A 14,821-nucleotide genomic window follows, 5' to 3' on the forward strand; every position below is an offset into this window, starting at 1 on the left:
TTTTGAACAGTATATATAAAAATTATTATCAAAATTAAATTTTCGAAATCAATTTAAAAACGCTTTCATCTTATTCCTTGTCGGTTCCTGATTCCAAAAACATATAGATATGGTATGTTTGGATTAAAAACACGCTCAGAAAGTTAAAACAAAGAGAGGTACGTACAGAAAAGCGTGCTATCCTTCTCAGCGCAAGTACTACCCCGCTCTTCCTGTCAATTTCACTGCCTTTGCCGTGCGCGGTGGACTGACGATGCTACGAGTATACGGTCTTGCTGCGTTGCATTGCGCTCAGTTTCATTCTGTGAGTTCGACAGCTACTTGACTAAATGTTGTATTTTCGCCTTACGCGACTTGTTTATTCATTAATGGGGAGGGTAATTATCTGAGGAAGGAAACAATGTCTGGAGAAACTAAAACCCAGGTGCACATCTGTAGGTCCAGGCCAGTGTGCAGGCAAAATATGTTGTGCTTATCTTTTGCCATCGCTGAGGTATGGCGACCACAGACAGACAAACCCGCACTGATATGGCCCTTCGTGGTCGGCTGGGCGTTAAGCAAACAAGCAAACAAACAAACAAAAAGACAGACAGACAGTGAGACACACTTACATCCATTTTTATATGTAATAGATAGATACATAGATAGAGATTTGTTTGGACTGGATTGTGGATATTTTGCTTTTTAGTGTTTGCAGACAAAATGATGAAATGCACGCAAATTTTGTTATTGGATTATCAGCAGCAGTTTTGTTGGATGTTAGATATATGGTACTGCTTTTAAGACATTGTGAAATTGTGTTATTTGTTATCGTTTATTTGAGAAATTGTATGATATGAAAACAAACAGTGGTTGTTTGCTGATGTTGATTTGAGAATTCTTTGTATAAATTGAACACACACACACACACAGTACACTGAGGTACCAATACACACATTCAAAGGTACAAAATGCACACACACACACACTGTACACACACAAAGATATTCACTCAAACACACACACTCTCTCTCTCCCTCTCTCTCTCTCAAAGCATCAGGTACACTTTAAGTGCAACAGATAATTCTTTACTTTTTGTATAAATATGTGCATAAATTATATGTACATGTCAGAAAGCATACAGTGATACACTGAAGAAAACCAAATCATCAGCTACAGCTCAGTACAGATATGAAAATACACTTAAGTGAAATGCAACATATTAGTTTGTCAAACATGAATACAAACAAATACAAATATTAGCTTACAACTTTTCAAAATAATAATCATCAACTAAATCCGGAAGCAAAACTGATATTACATTATAACAAAGGCAAAAACCCTGTATGGTTTATATGCAAAACTGGCAAACTTTTATTCAGCCAAATCACAATCAAATCCAGGCACACACAAACCGATTAAAAATGACCACAAAATTTAAAAAAATTTAAAAATCATGTCAGTAAGTCAGTAGCAAGCAAATTATTCACAAAGCAAGCACCAGCTTTAGTTATCTTTCTGAAACACAATTTTTCATGAATGAATCATTTCTTTGGAGCTGTTTCGAATAATTCTTTGAAAAATTCAAACAGACAAACTGAAAAATAAAAAATATAGCGGGTTTTATTCTTAAATTGAAAAAATCAAAAAACTTCATGCCAGCATAATAGTCAAGAGATCAACCAAAAATGAAGCACAACCAAACATGGCACAAGTCATTAAATCATTGAAGACTTAATAAGCACAAACCTAGAAATGGTGGTATGGAAAGGGGTCGAGGAAGTGGTAATTCCTTGCATAAAATCACACAAAATGTATTCCATCAGATTCTTGTGTTGACAGAGCACAAAGTTCAACAAACACATGAAAATGGGCTTTACAGAGAAAACTTTGTATAATCAAGATACGCCCTGGTATGGAGGTGATCACTAAATGAAATCACACTAAAACATCCCATCCAAGTTTTTTTTCCTGGCTAAAATCACATGGAAAATATCTGACCAAATTAATTCTTTTCCGTGCTAAAATCACATAAAAATGTCCCAACAAATTTCGTTCCCAATTCACTAATCAGGCAATTAAGCGTATTGTTCAACTTTAAAAGTACGCACACACATTAAGCTTAGCACACAGAATTGGTTGCTTATATCATGTGCAGAAAGGACTCGGAGTACATTTTTCTGTTGTTTTTTCTCTGTTATAACAATACAGTTTTCTATAAATATAATACTACTACTCAGTACTAGCTCTAATTTAAAATGTCTGTCCATCAAAGACATTAACAATCCTTGAAACTGGTTACAGTGTGGTACAATTGTTTCTACACAAGTTGCAATTTCACCTAAATTAGGTCTGTTCTTTGGGTAACCAATGATCGTCGCTGTTTATCAATCGTAATGTTATACACACACAGACACGTTTGATAAACATTGTTTTAAGTACTTTTACCAGACCTGTTTACCCACACTTTGACTTTGGTGTACTTTTCACCGAGATTCAGTGTATTTTCAAAATATTGAGCGTATTTTGCAACTTGCAAGAAACGTTTATGAGCTATTGCTTCAAGGGCAGCAATAACATTTTTATTTCCGAGGTGTATGTACCACGTGCAAAATGGTATTCCTTATCTGGTTAACATGTTAACCAACTGAACGTGTCCACATATGCCACAGCTAGGTCTCCAAAAACAGACGACAACAATGGCGGCAGATAAAACCTCGGCAGATAAAATCTTGTCATATCACGTCAGACTTCCACTTTTAATCTGTGTCAAGATCAACATTGGAATTTATATTATCATTTCAGCTCATCTATCACTGTCCTTATGCCCCAACCCAAGGGAAATCACAACACACACACACAAAAATTATACTGAAAGACTTGCGCGTCACAAAAGGGTATGATTAGTATGAACAATACAAAAAAATAGAAAGAAAAAGACGCACAACCAGTCTATGAAAATCAAAAAAACATGCCAAGAGTTCAAAACAAACAAATAATCATACTATAAAATATATAACAGACACACCTAAACACATCCTAGAAAAAAGTACACAATGTAAATGTATCTACAGGACATCAAAGGGACATAATTCTTTATCCACAAGATACCATTTCTGCTGGAAAAAAAAGCGGAGAAATGTTTTTATTTCTTTAGTTTTGACTTTCAAAGCTTCATGAAAGAAAGTTATGACATTACAAAAACATGTTCTCTCAAAGGTTGTAATAAAAAGTTTTAAAAATGACAAGCACTTGTATCACAGAGATGTGTTGTGGGGGAAAAAAACAAGACAGAAAAAAAAGAATGACAAGGTTGATGGCACCTCTTTTTCACCTCACAGCATTAACCATGTCAGTTAAGATATTATTCACCAGTAGAAAATCATTCACATATAATGTGAAAATTACACAATGTATATCATCTCAGAGTAGTAAAAATAACCCAAAAAAACAAAAACAACATCAGAAACCATGAGAATTAACCGATATATGGTGGCTCTGCATTACTTTTACTGAAAACTTGCTGAACAAATAAATAAATAACATTGGCGTGAATTTTACAATCTTAGTGGGGCAGTACCTTAAGGAGAAAATATAACACACAAAAAAAGAAAAAGTAAAAAAAAATGAAGACCCTCAATTACATTTCTGTTTTCCACTCGATCCTGACTCTTGAGTCAAGATATTATTTCACGTTGTAAGAATTAAATAAAGGCTTTCTGCTCCAGTGGAAGTACCCTCCAAATTTCAGAAATATCAATTATTTACATGTATGCACATATGGTAGCGGAAAAGTGACGCGGAGAACTGTGCCTTAAACTTTGAAGGAAAAATGCAGAAACTTTCAGTTTTACACTTACAGCCATTTCGGGAAGATTTGCTGAAGAAAATACGTACATTCTAGCAACATTCCTGACACACAAACAGTCAAAAAGACAGCGTGAGCAGTCAGACAACATCAACTTGCTTGAGAATTCAAGCTGAGCTTAACAGTTAACCAACAACTCATCAAGGCTTACTTGGAACCAGTCAACAAATTAAGGTCAGCACATTCGAGAAACAAGCGAGCGAGAGCGCTCAGGTCAAAAGACACAAAGTGCAAGAGGACATTTCGTGATCCAAGGCAAACCTGAAACTACCTTAAACCATAGACCAAATAGCCTGGACCGCCAACTCGTCACGTGACCCTTCGAGGTTACGACGCTCGACTTTCACAGGGGCACTTAGCGTCCGGTTTGAAAGACAGTTGAAAAGAAAGCACGCTCCAGTTATTTGTGACAATGGGAGGTGACAATGAACTGGATTTTCCAAAACTCCAAACTAAACTTAACAAAACTCATCGAAAAACATGTTCCATATGCACTTTAGCTGAGTTTATTTTAGCATTTTCAGAACTTACCTCCGCAACTTCGTCCATGTTTACAATCGACACCGGATATGACATCCCCCTGATTTCTGAAAGGCCAAGAAGAGCGGGGTAGTAGTTGCGCTGAGAAGGATAGCACGCTTTTCTGTACCTCTCTTCGTTCCTAAATGCGAGGGGCCGCTACCTCGTAATAGAGAGAAAGAGCGGAGAGAGAGCTAGTTGGCGGTCCAGGATAAATGGTCTATGCTTAAACCCTCCTTTGTTAACCATTGCGTAAACCACCACAGATCTGGCCTGGCTTTTACATGGGGTAAGAGCATCTCAGGCATGGGAATTGAAAAAAAGTGAAAAAAGGCTGAACATTTGTAAATAATATCAAAGTCGATGGTGCGAAGCGCCTAGCCTTACTAGGGGGGTCCGTGGGCATGCCCCCCCCCGGAATTTTTTCTCTCCAAAGAACCCAAATTGTGCAATTTGGTGTCATCTGAGCTCCAAGTTTGCCATTAAATTCAGTTTTTAGAGCCATTTTTGCCTCACCCATTTATTTTTTCGGCGGACACTTTTGCTTTTTTGGCGGAACAAAAAAAAAATGTCGGCGGAAATTTGCCTTTCGGCGGACAATTCCCATGCCTGCATATTCTTCCCCTTGGACACATACCAAAAATCAACATCCTGGTTACTTTAACTTTCCATGCAGCATGGGAATTATTTCTTGCTGAATTAATTTCATAACTCAACAGACACTGCCATTATATTTCAATCTGCGAAACTTATTAATCCAGCAACAAACTTCTCACACAGCACAGAAAACAGCAAGGCTGTCGTCACTTTTGGTACAGTGAAACTCCTCTTTAAGACCCCCCCCCCCCCCCCCCCCCCCCAATTTAAGACTCCCGGGCCTGTTTTCTCAGATTCTGTTCATAACCTCTGTAAATTTACCCCTGTCTTAAGACTCCATTTCAAAATCTGATTTTACATGAATTGTGAAGGTGGTAAAAGGGGTGTTCCACTGCATGTGTCCAAGAGAAATCTTGAATGAATCTATGGTGACTTAACATGATCAGTAACACCGGAAGGATTAGGTATATGAAACAGAAGGTAAACAAAACAACTCATTGCTGCCTGAGGCTTACGACAAAATCAACTTTAGGCACAGAAGCAGGGTTTGACGAAAAAATTCCGAATGGTTTCATGTCCATTCAAAATGCCATTTTCAAACAGGCGCAACATCCAACAGGGAAAATAATGGGTAAGCAATTAGCTCAGCCTTAAAACTACATTTGCTGAACATCTATTAAAGCTATTGTAAGCAAATGTAAAACTTGCTGGAGACACAAATTAAGAGATGTCACTAACAAAACCACTGTCACATTCTCTTGTAATCTGAAGCATTAGGTTTGTTTGTTCACTGTATATATTAGCACAGAAATGTGTGTTCAGCATGTATTTCTTTAGATCATTAATTCCTGGCCTGAATTGGTTCTGAATGATAAGCATATGATCACAGAAATAAAAGGTCTTCTACTTTGAGTATTGTACTTACAAGAACCTAAAACACATTAATAGCACGTTCTCCAGAGGTAAAAAGCAAACCTTTGATCCAGTCATAGAATGATAATACAGGTTGTTAATGTTATGATTATTTGATCTGTGAGTAAATATGTAACATTTCAATATTATTCCTTGAAAGTATTCTTTCGCTATTACTGATCTCTGACAACAACAATTAAGCCAAACTAGATCGAGGTCTGCAGAGATACATTTTGAAGGATATAAATTTATAATGTACTGTTTAAGAATAAGATACACAATCTTTCAAGAAACAAGTGTCAAAAAGAGATTGATAATACATGTACCAATTAAGTCCTCCTTGTATTACATAAAGATTACATCTCATGATCTGCAGTATGTATTTAGAATAGTATTGTGTTAATAATTCCGGATTAATGTGTGGTTGACACGTAATATCATTCCGTTCCTTACAAAATAACAACATGCACTACACTGGCATAAATTATGCTGTGATAGTCATTCAGATTAATTTGTGGATTGTTATATTTCATGCTTTGATAGTCCGCTGATAATATGAAATATGTAACTGTTATGTGGTTTTAATTCGGAACAACCATACACTCTGTGACTCTATATACCTCCGTTCTGTTATTAATTTATATATATTGCTGTTACAAAGTTACAATTTAAAACGAATTTGTGCCAGTGTGTCTGAGACAGATTCAAAATAATTTATGCCATTAACAACAATGTACAAATCATCATTTGTCAATTTACTTTCTAGATTCAGACCAAATCAGTTTCGTGTTCTTAATTCTTTCTTTCTTTCATTTGGTGTTTTACGTCATTTTCAACCACGAAGGTTATATCGCGACGGGGAAAGGGGGGGGGGGGGGGGGGGGGGGGGGGGGATGGGATAGAGCCACTTGTCAATTGTTTCTTGTTCACAAAAGCACTAATCAAAAATTTGCTCCAGGGGCTTGCAACGTAGTACAATATATGACCTTACTGGGAGAATGCAAGTTTCCAGTACAAAGGACTTAACATTTCTTACATACTGTTTGACTAAAATCTTTACAAAAATTGACTATATTCTATACAAGAAACACTTAACAAGGGTAAAAGGAGAAACAGAATCCGTTAGTCGCCTCTTACGACATGCTGGGGAGCATCGGGTAAATTCTTTCTCGTCCCAACCAATATGGGACTCCCCCTAACCCGCAGGGGGTGATGTTCTTAATCACCTTGCTCATTTTCTAAAGTGGAAAGGAATGCAAAGAAGCAAAGAAGATTTCCGCAAATACACAGAAGAATTATCCTCTACTCAGGTACGTGGTTGAGAAGCAAAGTGGAAAAGAAGTAAGGGGGTGGAAAAGGAAGCAGGGTGACAATATACTTCTCAGAAGCAATGAACTGTTAAATCGTATCACCTGTCCACTCTAAAGAGCCCTGAAAGTCCAACAAATGGTGTACTCGCCTTTGGCTAGTGATTCTGAAAATGTACTAGCCAGAGAGCAAACTTTACTAGCCAAACCAACGATTTGTTTCAGCAACTTTACTCGCATTCGGCGAGTAGATGAACATTTCTACTCGCCAGTTACATGTTTCTACTCGCCACGGCGAGTAAAATACTCGCCACTTTCAGGCCTGAGAGATGAGGAAAAACAAATTCAAAATAAGTCAATCTACTGCCTCTAAGCTAAACAACACTTTTACAAATACACAACACCATTACAAATATCTACTCATTAAACTTATAACTGGCTTATAATAATAACTCCGACTAGACAACCATTTTTAAGACTACGCACAGTATGAGACACAGGCTTGCAACAGCAAGAGATCAAACAATGAGAACGTAATTTCAACAATCAACGCCTTCAATGCAGTGCGCAAAAGAGACCTCTCCTTCGTGTTTACAACATTTATCAGCACAATTAGTTGGAACAACAAGTTGAACATAAAACCAAGACATCCAACCCAGTTTATCAATCATAAGTGGAACATTTGGACAATATGCTGAAGGTTAGCAACTTAGCAACGCAGAAAAAGGCAAACTATAATGTATCGACGCCTGATAAACGCAATGCCATGACTACCCCATTTCATCATGAGTGAATAAACGCATGTAGCTTTCATGAAAATATAAGCATGCATGAAAAACAATTAATGGGTCTGGACTTGCTACAAAAATGTTACCGATTCATTTGTCTGAGCCCCCAAAATCGGGAAAATCCAAGAATTCAGAAAGCTTGCAAAGTTCACCGACGTTCCAACTAAATAAATAATGATAAAATGCTAAGCACCGACATACTTAATTGTGTTTTTTTTACAGTTTCAAGTCTGACCAACATCAATGTCACAAAGTTGGAAAAAATATCATGTTATTCACACACACACACAACCTTTTCCTTTGAAAAACAGTGCAAAATCACACTATGCACGTCTCTGAACTGTCTCAACCACTGTCACTCCCATGCTGCATGCAGTATCTTTTTAACCCGGTTTTCTGTCGAAACACTTTTAGAAAACAATCCTTGCCCCACACACTAAATGATTTAAGTCTTTTAAGTACAAAAATTCTTCCACTGAAATTAAAAACAACATGTATCGTTCTTTTCTCCTTCTACCTTTGAAAGGGTTTATGCAATCTGTTTCTCCCTAAAAATGTTTAGTAACAAACCATCGAGAATTTCTATGAACAGACACAAGTCTGACTGACTACGAGTAACGGAAGTCAGCCCTCTACAATATGACCCTAAGAATATTAAACACTGCATTTAATGTCTTCAAAATTCTTCTCTGTCAATGCGGTCAGTCATTTTTTAACTCGCTTTCTTTTGTTGGTTACACTTTAAGTTACATTACATACCCCATGATGTCTTTTCTATTTTTCCAGCAAGCAAAGCACTTCTGAAAGAAGAAAGCATTTTTTCTCTTTTCCTGCACATTCAAGCACTCTTTTATGAAACATTTCAAGCCTACATTTTCTCTTTCGTCCCTCCATTCTGTGTGGTGGGAACTTGCTATCTAAGTACATCGCACAAATCACTTTTCTAAATGCCTCTTCCTTTCTTTCAACAATGCAAAGCAATCTAAAGTCACATCAAAACCACTCTGACAGTTTCCAAACCCCAACTCTCAGTCAATTTCCATGGTAAAACATCCACAATCCACAAAAAGACAAAATAGCCTTGAACTTTAGTATTCACAGGTCAAGTGTAGGCACCATCGTGATGACCTTTGGTTTCCAAGAAACACAGTCACTTAATCCTGAAGGAGAAATGACCTTGAATCCCTTTAGGTAATCACCATGGCGATGACAACTGGTTACCATGGGATCACAGACAATACCCAAAAAAATTCACATGACCTTGAACCTGTAAAGGTCATCCACCATCACCATGACGACTACAGCTGGTTTCCATGTGATCACAGTCGCTATCCAGATGCTGGCACAACACTGTACCCTCAAATGTCATCTATCAGTGCCATAACAATGACACCTGGTTTCCATGGGATCACAGTCAATACTCAAATTGACCTTGAACCCAGGAAGGGCATCCATCATCACCATGACGATGACAGTTGGTTTCTATGGTAACACTGTGCAATCATTATCCAGGCACAACCTTACACCCTCAGTGTCATGGTCACGACAGCCAGTTTCCTTGGGATCCAAGTCACTCATCAAAAGCTGACATGGCCTTGAACTCTGCAGGGTCATCCATGGACAACACTGGCGATAATGCCGATAATGTCGGAAAGAAGGAGCTACCGCCCCGATGCTGGTTTGACTTTGGCCTTCCAGTAAACATTCATGAGCACCACAGCGTCGATGGAGACTGACAAGTGTTTGGTGGATGTCACTTCGTTGAAACTCTTTCCTCCAGAGTTGTACCTGCGAAAAAGTAGGTGGTTGCATCAGAATAACACATGCACATTCGCACACACATGGACACGCACACATATGCACAAAGTCTCTCTCACACACACACACACACAGGCACACACACACACAGGCACACACACACAGGCACACACACTCACTCACACACGCACACACACGAACAAGCACACACACTTACACAGTGCAAAAAAGATCTTGAAAACTGACAAATATTGTTAACTCCCTGATATGCATACACAGCTAGCTGAGACTGTATGTATGCATTTCATGTGTCCCCTAAAAAGACACTTACATTGCACATAATTTCAGTGTATTGATACATCTAAAAGAGCAAACACCTGATTGAGTCCCTTTCACAGTGGTTTTACACCTATGTAGCTGTCGCAGTGCTGAATATGAATAGCTACTGATTGCTCAAGTGAGTGAAAAACGAGACAACAGGCATGAAAAATGCACCATCCATTCAAAATCTTCTGATAACTTTCTTCATCGAACCAAGGCATATTGAATATTTAAGAGAAGTCAACATCTCCAAAACAGAAACGAGAATCTAAAATCTGAAGTTTTTTTTTTATTGAAATTACTAATTGTGAATAACTCTGTGGTAATTATACTTTTGTGTGTGTGCCATTTTTGACTAACATTAATTCCATTATGTAACACAAAATCCCCTCAGCCTGGGACTTTAAAAGATGAAAAACTTTTAAAATCGACATATAAATCTCACGTCTGCAATTGCAAAAAAAACTCACTTGTAAAACTTTTCCACCATCTCACTGGAGATATTCCGTGGGCCGATGCCGGTGATCTTGTAGGCTTCCTCAGATTCTGGATCAAAGTTGTACAGACCTCGGTACTGACAGCCGTGATCGCGGAACAAGATCAGGAAATGCTTGGTGGCAGATCGGGCAATCTCCTGAGAATAGAAAGAACACAAAGGTTAGTCTGTGGCTCAGCTAGGGTGGGATTTAATTATAATGGTGTTGCTGTGTTCACAGCTAGATTCTTCATTTTACAGTGGAACCCCCTTTTGAGACTTCCGCAAATCTGATCAAATCGGGTCTTAAAAAGGGAGAAGTCTTAAATTTTTTTGTTTTTGTTTATTTGGTGTTTAACGTCGTTTTCAACCACGAAGGTTATATCGCGACGGGGGAAGGGGGGAGATGGGATAGAGCCACTTGTTAATTGTTTCTTTCTTTATTTGGTGTTTAACGTCGTTTTCAACCACGAAGGTTATATCGCGACGGGGGAAGGGGGGAGATGGGATAGAGCCACTTGTTAATTGTTTCTTGTTCACAAAAGCACTAATCAAAAATTTGCTCCAGGGGCTTGCAACGTAGTACAATATATGACCTTACTGGGAGAATGCAAGTTTCCAGTACAAAGGACTTCACATTTCTTACATACTGCTTGACTAAAATCTTTACAAACATTGACTATATTCTATACAAGAAACACTTAACAAGGGTAAAAGGAGAAACAGAATCCGTTAGTCGCCTCTTACGACATGCTGGGGAGCATCGGGTAAATTCTTCCCCCTAACCCGCGGGGGGTACACAGAATCCGTTAGTCGCCTCTTACGACATGCTGGGGAGCATCGGGTAAATTCTTCCCCCTAACCCGCGGGGGGTAAATTTGGGGGTCTTAAAAGGGGGTTCCACAAGCATTCAAGGCTAGACTCCATATGATAGGAAAACAATAGAGGTGGCAGAGGCTGTGCAGAGACTGAGATAAAAAAAGATGATCACAAACAGATGACTACAGGACAGACTGACATATTGACGGATGGACAGACACACATATGAGAGGTTGACTGCAAAACCACATGACTGTGAGCACAAAATGAGATCTCTACATACAAAGCCTCTAGAAAAATTAAAACCTCCATGCATTTACTAAGGGCAATTGTTTTTATTTCTTTCGAATACATCACCTCAATTTAACTATAAGGAGTTACCCTACTTATGAGTATCAGACTGAGTAGCACCTTGCAACCAATAAATGTTCAAGGTTGCTAACTCTTGGCTACTTCGCCAGTGCGCCATTTGTGGGAGTAGTCTCCCCTACCGGCAGTGACCCTCCACGCATGCGCACCATACTCCCTCAGTTCAAATTCTCGCTACTACGAGTACAGACGTATACTGACGAATTACCGTGGATTGTTTTTACAAACGGTATTTTTTGGTTAGTCTTCTTCAAGACTTCAAACTGTGGGTATTCCTTTCCTATTCTATATAAATTATCACACAGTTGATCAATTGGACGCACAACAGAGGGATGTTTTTCTCTGTCACGCGGGTACCAAACTCGGACGTTTTCGTCCAATACAGTTACACAGGCCATGCGGCATTCATGTGTTGTATCTACTTTATTCTTACTCTTAGCAAGAATAATTCTCTTTCAGTAGAGAAGGGCTGTTCTTCACAGAAGACGTTTATATATCGAACCGCTGTTTTACAGAACGGAAAGTACAGCCAGCCTCTGCTGTTAACCAACTCACGAACATATGAAAGTAACACCTACCTTGTGGATTCAAAATGGCGGCCGTAAACAAAATGGCGGCCGTAGCACGTGTCTCCACTGAGATGCAACTTTGCTAAAGAACCTTTGAGCTGTCCTAAGATCTCACACACCACTACCTTTCAGGATCTGGTACATGCATATTATAGGGTTTTTTGTCTATATGTCAGGTTATATATATATATATATATATATATTTAAAAAATAAAAAAATAAAAAAAAATAAAAAAAAATAAAAATAAAAAAATTTTTTTTATTTTTTTTTTAGGGGTTGTGGTTGTTTGTGCCTTTGCGGGCATAACAGGTATAGAAGGTAAGGTTACTGGGTACCTTTTCTGGCTCTGCCACACCTTCAACCTCTTTCCAATAGCCTTGGACTTGACTTAGAATATTCAGGTTGTCTCACTGAATATTTTTTCTTACCTGTCATATAACAACTATATATGGATATTGCCTAACCTCATAAAGCTAAGAGGCACTATAGCATTGTCAAGACAGACATTATAACGTCACTTAGTCTGTTACAGATGTCTCGCATCTGTGTCAAATGCAAGAAGCCCACTTGGTGTGAGGATAACCATGACACTTGTGCTCGCTGCACAGGGTGTCACAGCTCAGCACCATGTGATCTCTGCCAGTCCTGGCCTCTGGAAGCATGGAAAGATCTACTCTCCTTAAGGCCCCTTAAGGACACGAGAAACACCCCGTCGGAAGTACTGTCCCTTATTTCTGCTTCTTCACGACTCTCGGGATATCGCAAGAGAGCTGACAAGTCCTTGACTGCCACGCATCATCGGACAAGCTCAGCGGTCCTACCATGCCGGACAACTGTTCCAGCTGCCACAATTACCAGGCCTCCTTCACGCGAGCGTAGATGCGACAGCCCGTCCTCCAGAGACAGACGTTCCCGCAGTCCACGGTCTACGGAACGGCGCCACTCTCCTCGCAGTCGCCGTTCGTCTCGTTCTCCTTCAGCCAGTCAGAGACCTCGGGTCAGCTCATGTCATTCAAGGGAGACAGGACGCTCGCAGGAACAGAGCCGACACAGAGGAGAGCAAGGTCCCTCCAGGGATAGCAGGCGTCGCTCCAGGGCAGACAGTCGCCTTTCACGCGATGATCGCCGACACTCCCACGCCCAAAATCAACATGCTGAGGAGACTCACGTGGACTATTACAGGCTATCTAGGGAAGCAAGCCGGCGTCCCAGTTCAGAACGTCAACGTTCCAGATCTCCACATACGCGACGTTCCTGGTACAACGAACGGACTTCGTTTGACTTCCGTCGTTCTCACAGCCGCTCCTTTTCACCCATACGGAATTTCAGGAGAGGCGACTCACCTTCTCGTAGGTCAACCCTCTCCGATTGGAGAGAGAGGTCCCCAACTTCTAACATAAACACCTGGACATCGGAGCCGGAACCCACCAAAACCACCGATGGGCTGATGCAGGGGTGCAAGGCTGAGATTCTTCGCATTCTTTCTGAAGAGGCCTTTGCTCCACAGGTCGCAAAGAAGAATTCTGCCATTAAGCCTTCCCTTCTCACCGAACAGGAAGAAAAAACCAGCTCCTTCCCTCTGTCGAACCAAGCAGCACTCATCTTGGAGAAAATTAATAACCATCTCTCGGGACCAGCCCACAAGCCGGAAGCGGTGCTACCAGCCTTCGTGACAGAGGTCGAATACAAGAAGACCTGGTATGAGACTCCCGATGCCCCTTTCTCCGGTATAATTCCAGAAACGGAGAGAGAATTAGAATTCTTTGGGGTACAACGTCAACCTAAGGATCAGGTCTTACCTAAGAGAACTTGGGAGCACTTCACTAGGATCCTGCGTCAACTTGTTCAAGCTGCCTCGTTCAATGAACTAGCTTCCAACGCACTTGGAACGCTTTTAAGGAACAGCTCTCTGACGGACACAGTTGCTGTCAACCGCCTCACCTTTGGGTTGAATAATTCATCACTCAACTTACTGGCGGGACTGCTCCAGCTGATTGGTGATATGCAACTCATCGAGAGAGACACGCTTATGGAGCGCCTGAAGGCAACCCGAGCCACCAAGTTTGCCCTACGAGCCGGCCCGATCGGCAACTCGCTCCTCTTTGGAGGACAAGTGGCAAAGATGAAGGAGGCACTCACCAAAGAAACAACAACAGCCAAGCAGTCTACACAGAGACAGCCCTTTCGTAAAGACCGCCGGGCAACGGGAAACAGAGATTTCTACACGAGAAGGCGTGGGAAGCAGGGCTTTCAACGCTCACAGAGAGGAGGACAGCGGCAGCCACCGCAGCGTGGGGGTCGAACTAGAGGAGGGTCCTCCTCCAAGTTTGGCGCTCGTAGACCATGACTCTCACCCCAGCGCTCCTCCCCTCCCCCCCCTTCCCCCTCAGCCTTCTTCCCGTACACCCATCGCACTAGGGGCAAGACTTCAACTTTTTGCCCCAGTTTGGCAGTCCCTGTCAACCGACGCATGGGTAATTCAAACGGTGACAGAAGGCCTCAGAATATCGTTCACCTCTCACCCCCCCCTGACCACATG

The 14,821-nt window shown here is 40.5% G+C and overlaps 1 protein-coding gene across 3 annotated transcripts in view; it reads right to left on the bottom strand.

The window, feature by feature from the left end:
• Positions 1–1,051: 1,051 nt before the first annotated feature.
• Positions 1,052–14,821, bottom strand: part of LOC138980590 (calmodulin-regulated spectrin-associated protein 1-like) — an 86,330-nt gene continuing 72,560 nt past the window's right edge. For all 3 annotated transcript variants that reach the window (XM_070353494.1, XM_070353492.1, XM_070353491.1), the window contains 2 exons: positions 10,520–10,683; positions 1,052–9,758 (listed from right to left, as the gene is read on the bottom strand). In XM_070353494.1, coding sequence (XP_070209595.1) covers positions 9,632–9,758; positions 10,520–10,683 — 291 coding nt within the window. In that variant the 3' untranslated portion in view covers positions 1,052–9,631. The remainder of the gene's footprint in view (positions 9,759–10,519; positions 10,684–14,821) is intronic.

Source organism: Littorina saxatilis, linkage group LG11 (genome assembly GCF_037325665.1).
Source record: "Littorina saxatilis isolate snail1 linkage group LG11, US_GU_Lsax_2.0, whole genome shotgun sequence".
In the NCBI taxonomy this organism is placed as follows: Eukaryota; Metazoa; Mollusca; class Gastropoda; order Littorinimorpha; family Littorinidae; genus Littorina; species Littorina saxatilis.